Genomic DNA, 18,563 nt, shown 5'->3' with positions numbered 1-18,563 from the left:
ATGCAGCCACAAGTTAAGGACCACCTAGAGCCAGCAAAAGCTAGAATAGGCAAGGAAAGATCCTCCCTTAGAGACTTTAGAGGGAGTATGTCCCTGCTGACACCTTGATTTTGGACTTCTGGCCTCCAGAATTGTGAGAGATAAATTTCTGTTGTTTAAAGCCATCAAGTTTGTGGTAATTTGTTATAGCGGCCATAGGAAATGAATACACACGCACACCCATTCTGAGAAGCACATCAGGCATTCTATTCTGTGTGGGTCTTCCCTGCTTTACACATCTTGTAAATAAACTGAATAATTGAAAAAGGATCTTTTGCCATGGATCTTTTGGTAAAGGACAAAATTCTGCAACGTGATCAATTCCTTCAACTTCCTATGTTTTAGAAATTTATATTTTCTCATAAACCTCATATAACCTCTAACTTCCTTCCCTTTTGTGTGGCTATTTGACAATAACTTGTCCAGTTACCTGTCAGATCTTGACATTTTATTTTTGGCTAAAGATTTCTTCTTGTGCTTATTCCAGAGAACCAATGCTCTAAAACTTTGTTCTAAAAGAATATTAACATCACAACCAGTTCTTCAGAAAGCTCAGATCTCTCCAGGAGCTAATGTTCTTAGGCTTAGCTCAGTGACTTGAAGAACATTTGATAACATCTGATTGGTACATTGCCCTGCATGCGTCCGCTGATTGCTGTAAAAACAGCCTGTGAGGGCAGTCGGGGACCACTGATCCAGGCCTCTCTTTTTGCTAATGGCCACAAGCCTATTCAGTAGAGCAGCTGGGAATGATCAAAACATTACCTAAACTAGGAGCTAGTTTCAGGGCCCTGGATGGAATTCCACTGACCCCGAGAAGGCAAAATCCTCTTACATCTTGATCTCAGCCAGCCTTTAGCCAAGGGTCTCAAACTCAAATGCCTATAGGGGCCAGATAACAGAAATGAGTGATGCAGCCAGGTAAGAGGCAATAAGGAGTGGTGAGGACCATGGCAAACCAAGAGCCACATGGCCTTTCTAAGGGGAACCACTGATACTCAGCTCTAGCTGAGTGCTCCCTGTGGAATATGAAGCCAGTGTTGTCAAATGGGTTGATTTTTTTTCAAATAGTTTAATTTTCAAAAAAAGTAGGAAGTCCATATTTTTACATAGAATGTCTCAACTTTCAGAACATTCTGCAGGCCAAAAACAAAATCAAAAACAAAATTTGAAGCCTGCTTGCCAGTTAATGATGCTGCTTTAAATAAAATATAAATAGAGCCATTTGCTTAAGTGGACCCCTCCAGAACGCAATAAGAGTGCTAGCAGAAGGGTTAGGAAGCAGTGAATGTGTGTGTGTGTGTTTGCACGTGCACGTGTACTTTGGCCTGTACTTGCATGCTCAGATTAAGTAGACACTTTATTTTATTCATTCTCCCAGGCAGCTAGCAACCTGGTTGTAGAAAGAAAATATAGTCAGATGAATCATCTAAGAAGGAAGTATATTTGGGATGCTAGAAAATATAGTCTAGACCAGTGCTTCTCAGATTTTAATGTGCACATGAGTCTCCTGGGAATCTTAAGATGCAGATTTTGACTCAGTAAATTGAGAGTGGGGGCTGAGATTGTACATCATAACAAGCTCCCAGGTGAGGCCCATGTTGCTGGTTCCAGGATCACATTTGAGTATCGAGGGTCTAGATTAGTGATTCTCAAACTTAAGTTTGCATTAGAATAACCTGGAAGGCTTATGAAGACAGTCCCCGGAGTGTCTGATTCAGTAGGTCTGTGGTAGAGCCTGAGAAGTTGCATTTCTAACAGGATACCACATGATGCTGATATGGGGACCCGCACTTTGAGAACCACTGGTCCAGACCATTAGTACTAAAAGTATTCAGAAAAGCTAATATGTTTGCAAGTTGATTCCCTAACATGGACTCCTATGTGTGCAGTTTCTCTTAACTAGGAAAGCTCAGTCCTCAGGAAAGTGCATGATGCCTATGGGGGTCCTATCCTGTGCTTGGAGAGGCCTTTTCTGGTTGCATTTCCCCACACCCCCATCACACTATCTTGTTTGATTTTCTTTGAAGTATTTATCATCATCTGAAATGGTTTTGTTGGATTTGTTTGTTCTATTGAGGTATAACTAACATATAATAATAAAATGCACAAGTCCTAAGGGTTCAATTCAATGAGTTTTGACAAATGAATACTCTATGTAACCTAGATCCCTACCAACATCTAGAACATTCCATTACCCCAGAAAACTCTTGTGCTCCCTTCCAATTGGTTCCTACTTCTCCTTCCTACCCCCAAACCCCAGCCCAGCAGCCATTGTTCTACCTTTTATCATCACAGATAAGTTTGCCTGTTCTTGTACTTCATATAAATGGCATTATAGAATGTACTCGTTCAGGTCTGGCTTCTTTCACTCAACGTAACGTCTGTGGGATTCATCTATGTTGATGTGTGTATCAGTAATTTCTTCCATTTTTATTTATGTTAAGTAGTGTTTTATTATATAAATATATCACAATTTATGTCTCCATTCACCTGTTATTGCACATTTGGGTTCTTTCTGGGTTTTGCCTATTATGAGTAAGGATGCTGTGAACATTCATGTACAAATCTTTTTGTGGAGATATGTTTCCTTTCTCTTGGGTAAATACCTAAGAGTGGGATTTCTGGTTTAGAGGATAGATGTATGTTTACCTTTATAGGAAACTTCCCAACAATTCTCTAATGTGGTTGTACCATTTTACACTCCCACCAGGAAAGTAGGAGAATTCCAGTTGTCCCTCCTCCTTGCCAACCTTTGGAATTTCCAGTGTTTTTAATTTTCATCATTCTGGTGGGCATGTCATTATATTTCATTGTGGTTTAAATTTGCATTTCCCTGGTGACTAATGATGTTGACTTGGAGTTTTTTAATTATATTTTTGTCTTATATGTATAGTCATGTCCTATAAGGATATATGCTAAGCAGTAACTTGTCTATTTTGTTTACCAATGTATACCCATTGGGGCAACAAATATTTTTTTCTTCAATATATATTTAATGAATGAAGAATGCCAGTATCAACATCCTACCAGCTTCTTAAGCAAATTGTATAACTGAGGGATATACTCAGCAACTCTCTCTGAAAAGGAAACAGCAAAAGCCTGCTTTGTGTCTGGAACCAGAGCACAAAATGACCAGCCATAATTACAGTCACAGAACCCCTGCCTGGCTCCCACAGGAAATGAAAGGTCATGGAGACTGTGTTATAAGCCTCAAACTGAGAGGCCAAATTACTGCTGGCCCCGTGTTGTAGGGACAGGCTGAAAATATTATCCAGACGTAGGAGGTAACATGGAAACTAAGTTAGGGGCACAAGATCACCAATGGGAAAAAGTCAGGAGCAGAGGACTGAACTGTGCAGAGCATCAAAACAAGAATAGATCAGCACAAAACCAGCACTAGCCAGCTCAAGAGTGAAAATGAACCAGAATTCTAGTGAATTCATAGGGTTGAAGTCCAGAAGCTAGAAGCATAGGCGATGTACTACAAAGAACCTTAAAAATTAGACAAAACTGCAGTGAGGAAGCAATGTTACCCAAGGTATCAGGAGTCTTTAAGATGTTCTTACTGGGCTTCCCTGGTGGCACGGTGGTTAAGAATCCGCCTGCCAATGTAGGGGACATGGTTCGAGCCCTGGTCTGGGAAGATCCCACATGCCGCGGAGCAACTAAGCCCGTGCGCCACAGCTACCGAGCCTGCGCTCTAGAGCCCGCGAGCCACAACTCCTAAAGCCCACGTGCCTAGAGCCCATGCTCTGCAACAAGAGAAGCCACAACAATGAAAAGTCCGTGCACCACAACGAAGACCCAACGCAGCCAAAAATAAATAAATTTATTTTAAAAAAATGTTCTCACCAAAAGGATTTCTAATCAAGATGGCAGGCTGCCTCACCACCTCCACTACCACCTCCCACCCCACTGCACTTACACAAAGAAGTGCAAGATAAAGTATTTTTTAAAGTCATATCAATATATTATTGAGCTCAAAACAAGGAAGGGCAGGTGCTAGAGATGAGTGGTAAGTGGGGACTAAAGCCACGTGAACCCTAGGAGTACCAGATCAGATTTGTATCTGAGCAGCTAGAGTCTTAACATACTTCTTGGGAAAGGAGCTGAGGCTGCAGATGCCCTACTTAGCAAGGAAGCAGGGATGGGATACTTCTAGTGGAGTGAAGACACCCAGCACCAAGAAATTAAACTAAAAACTGGTTTGTAATTGATAGATGCCATACAGTCCTGGCAGGAACAACTACAAAATTAAATTATCACCCCAGAAGAATGTCTCCATATCCCATGGCACACGCAAAACTTTGCACAAGATCATTTCTGCCGAAGTCCACCAACAAATATTCCAAAGCCCCACAAAGAGAAATCCCATCCACGTTGCTACAGTTCAGTGTGAAAGGGGTTATACAGTAGATTGGACAAAAGGAGTAGGATCCATAAGCTAAGAATGGATCTCACTGAAACAGTAATAGGTGGCTTTGAAAAAGAACTGAATATAAATCCGAGAAATGAAAAATATAGCCACAGAGTATTTTTAAAACCTGAAAGCATATGGTAAAATGCTCATAACCTTTGATCCAATAATTCTGCTTCTAGAAACTTATCCTAAGGAAATAATCTGGGATTCAAACAAAGATATATGTACAGAGATATACACTACAGAGTTATTTATAAAGAAAAATCAGAAATACCGCAAATATCCAATAATGGCGGAATGGTGAGAAAATTATGAGATGGAAGGGAAAGGGTGTGTTTTAAGGTCTTAGTGATCTAGGTTAGGATTATGGAGCTTCATACTGTTAGCTGTGGGTCTAGGGGAGATCATTTCACCTTTCTCAGCTTTCCCCAGGACACTAATATCTACCTTCCAGGGTGGTTGTGAGGTTTAGTGATGGTGATATAAATGCCTGGTATATAGAATACCCTCCCTAAGTTGTAGCTAACGTTATCATTACACTCACAATGGAATACGATGATAATTAATGTGATGGTCACAAAGAATTTTGAGTGACCTGGCATATGAAACCCCCCCCCCAGAATACCAAACTATATATGTGATATGATCTCATATAAGCCTCACAAAACAATTGGTTAGACGAAGGAACATTCACCAGAGGGTTATCTTCAATTATCTCAGGATAGAGGAATTATGGGTGATTTTTATCCTCTTCTCTATGCTTTTCTCTGTTTCCCAAGTTTTGTTTTTATCTTACAAAGAGTGTGCAATTCTTTAATAATTCATACAAAAATTCAGTCACTGCCTAGCTCTTAGAGGAAGTCTTTTACATTCCTCTTGTGGCCTTGGGAACCAAAACTAGTCTTGCTGGCTGCTGGGGATACAATTCAGCCAGGCCTGGAAGGTCCCTGGGGATCCAAGGGTGGCCAGTCACTGGGCAAGTCTGACCTGGAGCACTGTTACCTGAAGTTGTAGCCAGGGTACAAGGATTCCTTGGCAGTCTTGTCGTCAAGGCGACGGAAACTGTATTTTGGACGGCAGTGATGGAACCACCTGTCCAGGTTGCAGTCCCAGTAGATCTCAATGCCCATGATTCCTCCCTGGGGAAGACAACGAGAGACAATCTCTAAGTCCCACTGGACATGGGTTATGCAGCCATCAGACATCTCCCTACACAGTGATCACCACTGAAGGAAAAGTTGGCTTTTGAGGGAAAAAAAAAATGCTGATTAAAAATTTCAGAGCCATAGGTGCAGCCCTATCTAACTCATACAACTAGTACTGTGGCAGCTACAAACGCATCTCCCTGCTCCTCCTCCCACCTGGAACACGCCGCCGTTAAATTTATTTTCCTAAAATATAACTTTCAACAAACCACTCCTGTAATCAGACACCTGTAATGTCCACCCCTCCATTAAAGTTTAAGCTGAAACTTGTTAGACTGGAATTCATCGTGCTCCATCACATCTTCTCTGCTTATCTCCCAATACACCCCTGGAGAAAGCTCTTATTCCGAAATCTCTATGCTTTTCCCTAAACACACTTTGCACTTTCATTTCTTTTTTTAAAAAACAGCTTTATTGAGATACAGATGCCCACATAACTTGTGCATTTAATAGTTTTTAGTATATTCACGTATATGTGCAACTGCCACCACAATCAATTTTACAACATTTTCATTACCTCCAAAAGAAAACATGTAAACTTTAGTTACCACCCCTCTCTCAAGCACTAAGCAACCACTAATCTACTTTTTGTCTCTATAGAGTTCCTTATTCTGAACTTTCATATGAATGAAATCATATAATATATGATCTTTTATGTCTGGCTTTTTTCACTTAGCATGATGCTTTTAAAGTTCATCCATGTTGTAGCATGTGTCAGTACTTCATTCCTTACTGTGGTGGAAGAATATTCCATTGATTGAGCATACTACATTTTGTTTATCCATTCATCCTTTGATGGACGCTTGGGTTGCTTCCACCTTTTGGCTATTATGAATAATGCTGCTGTGAACATTTATGTACAAGTTTTTGTGTGAACATATGTTGTCATTTTTCGTGGGTACATACTTAGGAGTGGAGTTGCTCGGTCTGCTTTGAATTTTTGAATCTTGGCCCTTGACTTTTCTCCCAATGAAATGTTTCTTCTACTCACCTCTCTAGCTAAATCCTCCTCATCCTTCAAGACCCAGCAAACATCCTTCCCCACCCACTCAGCCACCCCTGTGCCCCTCAATTCATGGTGACCTTTCTCTTCTCTAAACTTCTAAAGAATCTGTTAATCTCTTACCTATACTTGGTACTTTTTTTTTCTACAAACATGTTTTTGAGTACTGACTATCATATTTCACTGAATCTTAGACACCATTGCTTGTAAGACACATAGGGTTTTTTATTTTTTTCTTAATGTTCCTCTAAGAAAAAAATGCTGTCAATTAAACTGTGAGACTCCATCAACTGAAAGCACTTCCTGATTTTGAAACTATTAAAAGTGAAAAAAAGGTATGTCTTTGAATAAATGAAATCAGGCATTTCGAGACAGTATGCTAGATACTGAGGATACAGAAATGAGTAGCAAGGAGGCTCTGACTTGGAGAAAGGGGAAATAATACAGAATAATCACAACTGCCATTTTTTTGTCAGGCACTAAGCCAAGCACTCTACATATTACAGTGAATATCTAATGCCTTTGTCACTTGGCATCCAATTTGCCTTCTTCTGGGAAAACTACCTGGAATTTCCTTGGGGAAACACCTTTCCCAACTCTCAGTGGTTTGAATGGGGCTATGTCCTCTCCAAGCCCCAGGAGTGGGCACATGACTCAAACCTGGCCAATCAGGACAGTGCTCCCTTCTGGACCTTGTGATTGATTCAGGATAGATATGTGGCCCAAGGTAGACCAATCAGAGCTCTTCCTGAGACATTTTGCCAGAACCATAGGAAAAGAAGTCCTCTACTGGCTGGGACCACTAGCTATAGAGTGTGAAAGTCTAAAGCAGCATTGTCTAATAGGATTTTCTGCGATGATGGATATATTCTATATTCATGCTGTATAGTACAATAGCCAGTGGTTACTGAATGCTTGAAATGAGGCTGGTATGACCAAGGAAATAAAATTTTAATTTTATTTAATTTTAATTAAGTTTAAGTCACTTCATGTGACTTGTGGCTACCCTATTGGATAGCACAGTGCTAGAGCTTTGGTGGCTTTGCTTTGATATGTGGAGAATATGCCTGAGAATGACATCATCATTAAGGAAACAATCAAGAGATGAAAGGAGTCAGATTCCTGAAGACATCATTTGAGTTCCTGGAGGCAGCTATGCCTAAATCTATGATACTCTTCATTCAATCAACAAATATTTATTGAGTGTCCATTATGGGCTGAACATTACACAAAAATGAACCACCCCCCCCCAAAAAAAAATCTAAATGTCCCTGCCATCATGGAACTTACATTCTAGTCAGGGAAAATAGACAACAGACAAATGGGTATGTAAAATATATAGTATGTCAGATAATGCTAGGTGCCAGGGATAAAAATAAACATGGAAAGGGCCATAGGGCATGCTGGGATAGAGGTGGGAATTGTCGCTTTAAATGTAGCGGTAAGGGAAAGCTTCACTGAGCTTATATTTGAGTAAATATTGGAAGTAGGTGTAGGAGGCAGCTAATGCTATGTCTGGGACAGACTGTTCCAGGCAGAGGGGAACAGCAAGAGAAAACTCCCAAGGGAGGAAGATGCCTTGGGTATACTAGAATGTTCATTTTTCCTGGTCTTTTTACACAAGTTAATATGGTTCCTTTTTTGCTTAATCCACTTGAGTTTGGTTTCTATTATTTGCCCCCAAATTACTTTTTGATTTAATTTTTGCTTACATCATTTGAGTTGGATTTCTATAAATTGTAACCAGAAGAATCCTGACTAATCCAAGTGTGGTAGTCTGAGTAATGGTTCCCCAAATATTCCTAATCCTAGGTCCTAATCCCTGGACCTCTGAATATGTTACCTGAAATGGCAAAAGAGACTGCAGATGTGGTTAAGTAAGGATCTTGAGATGAGGAAATTATCCTGGATTATCTGGGTGGACCCTCTGAAGACACACTGGTCTTTATAAGAAGGAGGCAGAAAAAAAAAAAAAAAAAAAAAAGAAGGAGGCAGAGCAGGATTTGACACAGAATAAGAAATCAGTGTGACCACTGAAGCAAGATGCTGTGCTCCCGGCTTCCAAGTGGGAAAAAGGGGCTGTGAGCCAAGAAATGGAAGGAGCACAGTTCTAAAAGGTGGAAAAGCCAAGGAGACGGATTCTCCCCTAGAGCCTCCGGAGGGAGCATGTCTCTGCTGATATCTTGATTTTGGCCCAGTGAAACTCATTTTGGACTTCTGACCTCCAGTAGTATAAAAAAAAAATGTGTTGTTTTAAGCCACAAAATTTGTGGTAATTTGTTGTAGCAGGCACAGGAAACGAATACACTGAGTGTCTCTCATAGAGTTGTTGTGGCATTAGATAAGGTGATACAGGAAAAGTCCCTGTCACCATGCATGGATTTACAAAATGCTCAATAAATATGAGCATATTATTAAGACCCAGTGGTCCAGCCTCTTGGCCATTTGTCATCCTCCATCCCTTGACCCACCCCCCCACATCCCACTGTACAAAGACGTCACCAACCTGAATTGCCACATCTGAAAATTTATCTCCTGTTTCTTGGAAGATATCTCCTAGTCGGAAAATGGGACACTGTGGATTCTGAATCTTGTGAAAGGTGCAAGTGACGTTTATATCCGGCAAGATGTTTCTCCTGCACATAATAGAAAGCAAACAAACAAACATCTCTATTGAAAACTGGGATCCATCTCTTTCATAGGAGTGAACCAATGTGGTACCCGGGCATCATGAGGGCCTCCAATGATTCTGCCTCCTGGGATTTACACCCTTGTGTATTCCCCTCTCATATCGTACAGTGTTGGTCTCTGCGACCAATAGTATACGACAGAAGTGATAGTGTGTCTCTTCTGAGATTAGATTATAAAATACAGTGGCTTTCATCTTGGTTACTGTCTCACTTGCTTGCTCTTTGGCTTGGATCTCTTGCTCTGGGAAAGCTGGCCACCGTGTCCTAAGGACACCCAAGCAGTCTGAAGGAGAGGTCCACATGATGAAGTACTGAGCCCTCCTGCTGACTGTTGTGTGAGTGAGCTTGGAAGAGTATTCTCCAGCCCCAGTCCAGTCTGGAGATGAGAGCTTGACTGCAACCTGAGAGACCCTGAGCCAGAACAGCCCAGTGAAGTCATACCCAGATGTCATTCTGGGATGCACAGAAACTATGTGAGAAAATTAAAGTTTGTTGCTTTTAGTTTCTAAGTGTTGGGGTGATTTGTTACACAGCAGTAGATACCTAATATAGCCAGACATTCTGGGTGCTTACGTGGTGTAGTTGTGGCTGGGGAAGTCAATATTATTCTTGATGAGCACAGTGAAGTTTTCAGCACTGCCCAAGAGCGCAGGCCTGAAAGAGAGAAATGAAAAATGGGGACCAGTGACTACAGGGACCAAAGGAGTCAGTGGGCCAATGGACCAGAGGCTCTGGTTTCTTGCTTGGGTCAATATGATGGATGAAGAGAAATGCAATCCACTGGGAAAAACCTTCCAAAATTCTCCAGCTTCTCCAGGAAGAATTTCTCCCTTCTTAAGACCCCTGTGGAAGGAATTCCCTGGTGGTCCAATGGTTAGGACTCAGCACTTCCATTGTAGGGGGCACGGGTTCGATCCCTGGTCAGGGAACTAAGATCCTGCAAGCCACGTGGCATGGCCAAAAAAACCACAAAAAACAAAAGAGACCCCGTGGCATTTACTGTAATACTTCTCACTCTGATATAATTATATGTTTAGTTATGCACAGTGGTATGTTGGTAAACGTTTAATAACCAGCTCTCCAGGAAAACAAAAAGCCCTGATATTGTAGGAGTTACTGATTATTCTGGTATAAATACTCCCACCCTAGCTGATTTCAAGCTACCAATAGAACATCAGTGAACTTGGAGTTGGGAAGGGATGAGCAGAAATGGCTCAGAGCTGGTACAAGCCAGCTCCAGCACACTCCTGTTTGTATCTTTCACAATAGGCTTTGTGATCCTGCAGGGCTGAGATAACGTTCTCATCCTGGCATCCTCAGCCTTTAGCACAGGGCCACACATATATAATTGACTCTATCATTCACACTCTAGAGGCTCTGAGTAGTGTAAAATTCTCCATGAGTGAGAGGAGCCCAAATTCTCGACTGCTGGAAGGTCCACCCACCATCCATGCATTCATTCATTCAACAAATATTTATTGTACTGGGCATGGGGCTGAGCACTAGGGATGTAGTGATGAACAAGACAGTCGAGGTTTTTGTCCTTGTGGGGTTGACAATCTGTTAAAGATGGAGAGAACTGGCTCCATAAAAAGATACCACTGTTGCCTGACATGCCTGTGTAGGTGGCAGATGTATATTGGGAGAAGCACAGGCTAAAGGTGGAGGGTATTTGGAAGGGGACATCAAGAATGATCTGCTTTGGGGGACTTCCCTAGTGGCATAGTGGTTAAGACTCCGTGCTCCCAATGCAGGGGGCCCTGGTTCGATCCCTGGTCAGGGAACTAGATCCCACATGCATGCCACAACTAAGGACCCCGCTCGCTGCAACTAAGACCCAGAGCAACCTAAATAAATAAATATTAAAAAGAAAAAGAAAAGGACTTCCCTGGTGGCACAGTGGTTAAGAATCTGCCTGCCAATGCAGGGGACATGAGTTTGATCCCTGGTCTGGGAAGATCCCACATGCCGTGGAGCAACTAAGCCCATGTGCCACAACTACTGAGCCTGCGCTCTAGAGCCCGCGAGCCATAACTGCTGAAGCCCGTGCGCCTAGAGCCCGTGCTCCGCAACAAGAGAAGCCACCGCAATGAGAAGCCCGCACACCGCAATGAAGAGTGGCCCCCGTTCACCGCAACCAGAGAAAGCCCACGTGCAGCAACGAAGACCCAATGCAGCCAAAAAAAAAAAAAGAATGATCTGCTTTTTATTCCAGGACTTCCAGAGCCCAACTTCGGCTCTATTGGAGATATAACTATAGAGAACACTGTAATTTTTGCCTGTCCAGCAACAATTCCCCCTTTGGCAGTAGCACCTCAATTTTCTCCCTTTGGGGAAGCCAGGTCTCTTCCACTCTCAGCCCACTCTCATCTCCTGTCCATCCCTACAGCTCCCAGGGTGGGCAAGTGATCCAGAGCTGGTTAAACAGTGTAATCCAATCCCTTGACTGCAGTGATCTGTTCATAGATTGTCACATGCCTTAGGCCACTGAGAACATTACAGGATTTTTGTGGGAACTGTTGGGAAAGAAAAACTCATTTTCTCTAGGATTATTAGTAGCAAAGACAGTGTAAACCTGGAGTACCCCAGACCACAGTGTAAGGAAAGCCAGAATGGAAGAAAGAATAGTTAGGGGCTGGGGAGAGGAGGAAGGTGGAGGAAAAGAGAGAGAAAATCTTAAGACATCATTTGAAAGCCTTGATCAAGCCACGCCTGAAGCTAGTATTTCTGGACTTCTCATTTACATGAGTCAAAAACACAAGCCAAAAATTAACAGTCCTTTTTATCTGAAGCCCGTTAAAGTTTTTTTTTTTTATACTTAAGCTTTTTAAAAAATTTATTTATTTTTGGCTGCATTGGGTCTTCGTTGCTGTGCGCGGGCTTTCTCTAGTTGCGACGAGCAGGGGCTACTCGTCGTTAAGGTGCGCGGGCTTCCCACTGCGGTGACTTCTCTTGTTGAGGAGCAGAGGCTCTAGGCACGTGGGCTTCAGTAGCTGTGGCTCGTGGGCTTTAGAGCTCAGGCTCAGTAGTTGTGGCACATGGGCTTAGTTGCTCCATGGCATGTGGGTTCTTCCCGGACCAGGGCTCGAACCTATGTGCCCTGCATTGGCAGATGGATTCTTAACCACTGCGCCACCAGGGAAGCCCCCCAGTTAAAGTTATATTTGTCCCTTGCACACACAAAAAATCTGATTTACGACAGATGCCTGCTATATGCCAGACCCTTTGCCTTTAGAACATTCTAAACCCCACACTTCCTGGGCAATACTCTAAGAATCAAAGGACTACAGGATCCCCTTTATTCCTCTTTCATGACACTTATAATTTTCTATTATGAATTACAGCCCTCTGTACATGTGTCTTATCTCGTCTATCGGTTTGGCCAAAAATTTCGTTCGGGTTTTTCTGTACAATGTTACGAAATACCCAAACGAAGTTTTTGGCCAACCCGATATTAGATAGCAAGAGTCTTGGGATCTGCTGCATATCTGGGTCTTCTTGAATTTTACAAAAAATTTAGCACTGCCTCCATTGTGTATGGTTACATGTAAAATAAATATCTAACACCTACTACATGGTAATGGATGTGTTGGACAAACAATTAAATGAATCATCTTAGTAATCCATTCGTATAACATCTAAGAAACTAAAGTTCAGGGAGTTACTTGCCCAGGGTCATGTAAAATTGCAGCCCAGGGCCCAGAACATTAGAGATACACAGTATTTATCTGATGAATGAATGGTGGCAGAGCCAGGACTGAAAACCACAGGCAATCGAGAAGCCTCTTGCCTTGAACTAGGGACTCCTTGAATGTAGGCTGATGTCCCACCCAGGTGCTGAACATTCATTCAGTGACAAAGAAACTTCCCTGACCTACAAATGAACCAGGGTTGTGCCATTAATGATTGAGGGCCGGACGGCCTGATACTGCCTAGTGCTTCGCATCCTGACCTAAGAAACTTTTGCCTGAACCTTCTAAAAAGTCCGTTTGGGGAAGTCTTCTCTTTGCCCCAGAGATACTGATAGTGTGGCCCTGAGTCACATTTGTCTTGAGCTGCACTGTCCAATATAGTCCAACATCTCTTAGGCATTTGTGGCATGTGTGACTATTTAAGCTAAAGTAAAGTAAAAATTCAGCTCAGTTGTGGTAACCACATTTCAGGTGCTTAATAGCCACATGTAGCTAGTGGCTACCATATTGGATGGTGCAGGTACAGAACCTTTCCATCATTGTGGAAAGTTCCATTGGACAGTGCTGGTCTAGAACCACCACATGTCTAGGGGCAGATCATCTGTGTGTGTGTTATTGGGCATTTACTGTGTGCCAAGCACAGGGCTCACTTTGCAATCACTGTACAAGTATTATCTCATTTAATTCTCACAACAGCCCAGTGAAGTAGGTGCAATTATTATCCTCATTTTATATTTAAATTTTTTGGCCCCGCCGAGTGGCACGTGGGATCTTAGTTCCCTAACCAGGGATTGAACCCGTGCCCCCCTGTGTTGGAAGCTCGGAGTCTTAACCACTGGACCACCAGGGAAGTCCTATTACCCTCATTTTAAAGACAAGGAAACTGAAGCTCAAAGAGGTTAAGCCACTTGTTCAAGGTCACACAGCAAGGATGTGTTAAAGCCAGGATTTGAATCCCGCTCTCCTTATTCTCTGCTGAAATGCAGCCCTCCCAGTGGTTTCTGAGATTTAACATCAAGTTCTGCCCTCTGGGCCTGACCTTTTGTGTTAAAGAGAAGAGCCAATACAGGGGACCACCAAATCTGTATGTCACTATGAACATTTAACTTAAGAAAACTGCCCTCCCCTTCCATTCCTTTTCCTTCCTTTTCTTCTCCCTTCCCTTCCTCTTCCTTCCTTTTTCCTTTTTCCCCTCCCTCCCTCCCACCTTCTCTTCCTTAATCACTCAGTACAGACACTGGCAGTCCGAAAGGATCCTGCTGTAGCACTGGAGGAGGTACCTGGGGGTGCCCTGGAAGGTACTGGGACAGCCAAGGGACAGGGGCACCCAAGGGTGTTGAAGGTATTAGCTATTTACCAGTTGGTATGGAATGACTTCAGTATTTTAACAACTATCAGGGGCCTCCCAGAGACCACTAGTGTGCCTGGCACAGGAGCCACCAAGCCAGTAAGCCCTGGGACTTGGGGGGACGGTGCTGAGAAGGGAAGTTGGAACAGTGCCTGGCAGAACCTCATCTGCTCAAAGCTGAGGGCCACCGTGTCTGTCCCCTCCCTACAACTCACTCTGGGGCCTTTTCCACTGCCTCCACGGGACACCAGGCGGAGACTTCACAGGTCTTCTGCTTCCCTTTATACTCTATACACCTGCCGGTCTGGATTCCTGTGGGGGTCAAGGGGTCGTAGAAGCACATGTATGAAAGAACGAGGTGGGGGGTGGGGGGAGGAAACGCCACTCAACTCAAGCAAGAGACTATGTTTTTCAACCCAAGCAGTTTCAGTTTCCATGAAACCCATCCAAACCACAAACTTACATAAGAAAAATCAAGCAAGCAACACATAGAACAGTAAGCTTTTCAAAAAAGGATCAAAAAGAACACAGAAAGACCGTGGATGCCGTTCGATTTTTTTGGTTTCTTTGCAAGAAAAGATGGCTGAGGGGGGAGCTGAACAGGGTATATTCTTTTGCCTTGTATAAATGGACTAGAACTTGGCTTCTAAACAGGCATCTGAGTCCCTCTAGGTGCATACAGCATGTACCAGGATGTACAGAGCCATGGAGTAAGCATGGCACATCTTCCTGGAGTATCAGTGTCATTAACAAATTTTTGAGGGGAAAGTTAAATAGTAAATAATATTAATGACCTCTCCACCAACTCAAATGCATATGGGATGGAATTGAATATTCATATGCTTTTTTGTGTACAGGTGTATTATAAACAATGATGGTTTTTACTTTTTCTTTTTTGTGGTAATTTTTTTATTATGTGCCTTAAGTTAAAACAAGAGCTTTGGAAATTCTGAAGGTTAATATTGTCCCCAGGTGCCCTGGGGGTACACATTCATCCTTTTCAACCTTTGGGGAAATTCAAGAGGAAACACTTAGAACACTCAGATGATGCTATGGGCCATTCAGTTTTTCTATCAATGAGCACCCTGAAGGGACTAATTCTGCGAGGTTTTCAGGAGCTGCTCTCACTGGGAGTTAGAGTCACATTCATAGTCAGCAGTTGGTCCTCTGGGTTCAGAGTCGAGGCATGGGGCAGGTACAGGCTTATCCATGGCCTGGGGAGGGTGGACGAAGGCAGCTGAGAGCCAGAGGCTAAAAATCTGGGCATCTCGAATGTCACCAAGGTTCCAGACCATCCACCCACGGGGTCTCAGGAAAAGAAACAGAACATACCTTTGCTCTTTGGGCCCATCCGTCCCTTTTTACAACCCTGGTCAGAGGTACAGAGCGTCCTGCGGGTGGGGTACTGCAGAGAGAAGGACAAGGTAGTGGGGAATAAGCATCGTGTGTCCCTGCGATACAGAAGGGCAGATGTCTATGTCCACACAAAAGCTTGCACATAATGCCAAAAAAACGGGACAGCCCAAATATCCACCTGTAGATGAATGGACAAGTAAAATCCAGGACATTCATCCAGTGGAATGTTATCTGGCTGGCCACAAATAGGAATGAATGAAGTACTGGTACCTGCTACGATGTAGATGAAACTTGAAACATGATGGATGCTAAGTGAAAGAAGCCAGATACGAAAGACCACATATTGTATGATTCTGTGTATATGAAATGTTCAGAACAGGCAAATCCATGGACAAAAGCGTGATCAGTGGTCGCAGGGGCTGAGGGAAGCAAGAATGGGAGTGACTGCTAATGGGTATGAGGTTTCATTTTGGAATAATGAAAATGTTCTGGAAACTGATAGTGATAATGGCTGCACAGCTCAGTGAATATACTAAAAACCACTAAATGGTACACTTTAAAACGGTGAATTTTATGGTATGTGAATTACATTTCAATAAAAAATAAAAATTAATGAAATTCTAAGAAGCGTATGCCAGGGGCCACTTTTGGGGACAACCCTTGTGTTGGAGAGCAGGGGGCCTGGTTCAAGCAGCCCTGTGGCTCCAGAAACAAGTGAAGCAGACAGGCACAAAGTCTCAGCAGGAAATGTGGAAATAAAGGACTCCAGCCAGCACTCTCTCCTGGCCTAAGAAAATGAGGTCAATCAGCTTTCAATAAGAGCTGAGGACAGAATGAGGAAAAGAAAAATGAGATGACTTGGTTTATGCATACTCGGCTTCCCATTTTTCAGGGACCAGGTTTACCGGCCCATCTTGGGGAAACCAGAACCTCTGTGAAAATAGCCTCTTCTGTGCAATTTTACAGAGCTTCAGGGGAGTCCCCAGGCTTGGACCCAGGTACAACCAGGTTTGGCAATAGCTGCACCATTTTCTAGCTGAGTGGCCTCAGCCAAGGAACTTTGCCTCTCTGAGCCTCAGTTTCCTTCCCTGTAAAAGGGGAATGAACAGATTTGTCTTATATGGTTGTTGTGAAAATTAAATGAATTATGATGAGAAAGGGTTTAGCACATGGCTCTTGCTCAGTGAACGTTTCCTGTAGTTTTCAATCTCTTTCATGTTCTCTTTTCTTCCCAAGTTGCTTTCTTCCTGTTACCCAGCATGTCCTTGGTTTGCTGCCCTTGTGACCTCCAACTACACTATGAACCATTTGAATACAAGGCCTGGGTCATATCTTTGTAGTTTGAGTGCCTGACACGTAGTGGGTCTTGATGAATGTGGAATGAATGAACAAATGATCATTTACTGTGGCTCATGGGAAGCTATGTTGTTTTGATTATTGACTGGAAAGAAATCTCAGGAAAGAAGATAAACTGTCTCTATTTTACTCTCCAAAAGAAATTCCAAAATTAAAAGAAAATAAACACGTGGGACTTCCCTGGTGGCGCAGTGGATAAGACTCCACGCTCTCAGTGCAGGGGGCCCGGGTTTGATCCGTGGTCAAGGAACTAGATCCCACATGCATGCTGCAACTAAGAGTTCGCATGCCGCAACTAAGGAGCTGGCGAGCCGCAGCTAAGACCCAGTGCAACCAAATAAATAAATAAATAAATATATTTTTTAAAAAGACGTTTTAATCATCTGTTTTTGTGGTTGTCACATGCGTTGATGATGGCCACAAATTCTTTGTCGCTCTTGCCATTGGGAGGTAGAGGGTTTCCCCTTCCCTTTGAAGCTGGGCTGGCTCTGACCAAATAACCAACAGAAGGCAGTGGAAGTAATACTGTGTCAGCTCTAGTACTGAGCCTGGGAGGCCTGGAAGCTTCTTTTGGCTTGGGGGAACCTGATCTGCTATGAGGAAGTTTAGAAAGACTATGCGGAGAGACTCGGAAAGGAGGAGAATCCTTGAGAGTTCCCGGAGAGGAAGAGAAGGGCAGCCATCCCGGTACCCCAGCTGAGCCTCCAAATGGTGCTAGCCCCAGCCGCTATCCGACTGCAGCGCCGTGAGAGATCCCATGCAGATCCCAAGATCAGCAGAACTGCCCAGCTAAGGTCAGTCAACCACTGAACTATGAGAGCTCGTAAAATGCTTGTTGCTTTAAGTCCACCAGGTTCAGGGTAGTTTGTTATGCAGCAATAGATAATTATAACCAATGTCTCTTCATTTTGGTGTACCGCTGGGGTTTGGCCATATTTACTGAGTCAAGCCCTGTCCTTGACTTCCACCTCTTGATCAGAGTTAGGGTGGGTGTCAGTATGCAAAGAGAGGAGGCGAATATCCCATTAGAGCAACCCAAACCAGCTTGGGTCACAGGTTAAAGTCCCAAGAGTTACATAGTGTTCTCTGGGCTGCTCTTTGAGTTCCAGTCAGTCTGAGTGACATCCTGTCTGAGAAAGAGTAACTTGTCATTTGAACTGTCACAGCTCACATTTATCCAGTGCTTACAATGTATCATGCCTTGTTTCCAGCCTGTCACAGAGATTCGCTCATTTGTTTCAAAAATCCTAAGAGCTAGGTTTTGTAATTAGCCCCATTTTGCAAATGAACATATCAAGGCACAGAGTGGTGAAGCCACCTGCCCAAAGTCACAAAGCTAATACGTCAAGTATTAAACCATTTACAGTCTAGCTCCTAAATCCAGGCTCTGGGCTACCCTAACTGTCTTCCTTACCAGTCTCAGTAACTTGAAAAGTGCTGTGAGGGACTTC

The 18,563-nt window shown here is 43.2% G+C and overlaps 1 protein-coding gene across 4 annotated transcripts in view; it reads right to left on the bottom strand.

Annotated features, from left to right (window-relative positions):
- P2RX7 (purinergic receptor P2X 7) overlaps positions 1 to 18,563 on the bottom strand; it is a 53,996-nt gene that overhangs the window by 11,016 nt on the left and 24,417 nt on the right. For all 4 annotated transcript variants that reach the window (XM_032653860.1, XM_032653858.1, XM_032653859.1 and 1 more), the window contains exons 4-8: positions 15,733 to 15,805; positions 14,616 to 14,712; positions 9,934 to 10,014; positions 9,177 to 9,306; positions 5,465 to 5,601 (exon numbers count right to left, since the gene is read on the bottom strand). In XM_032653860.1, the coding sequence (XP_032509751.1) occupies positions 5,465 to 5,601; positions 9,177 to 9,306; positions 9,934 to 10,014; positions 14,616 to 14,712; positions 15,733 to 15,805 (518 nt within the window). The remainder of the gene's footprint in view (positions 1 to 5,464; positions 5,602 to 9,176; positions 9,307 to 9,933; positions 10,015 to 14,615; positions 14,713 to 15,732; positions 15,806 to 18,563) is intronic.

The sequence above is a fragment of the Phocoena sinus genome, chromosome 14, assembly GCF_008692025.1.
Source record: "Phocoena sinus isolate mPhoSin1 chromosome 14, mPhoSin1.pri, whole genome shotgun sequence".
Lineage (NCBI taxonomy): Eukaryota > Metazoa > Chordata > Mammalia > Artiodactyla > Phocoenidae > Phocoena > Phocoena sinus.
This window is presented reverse-complemented; position numbering and strand designations above follow the sequence as displayed.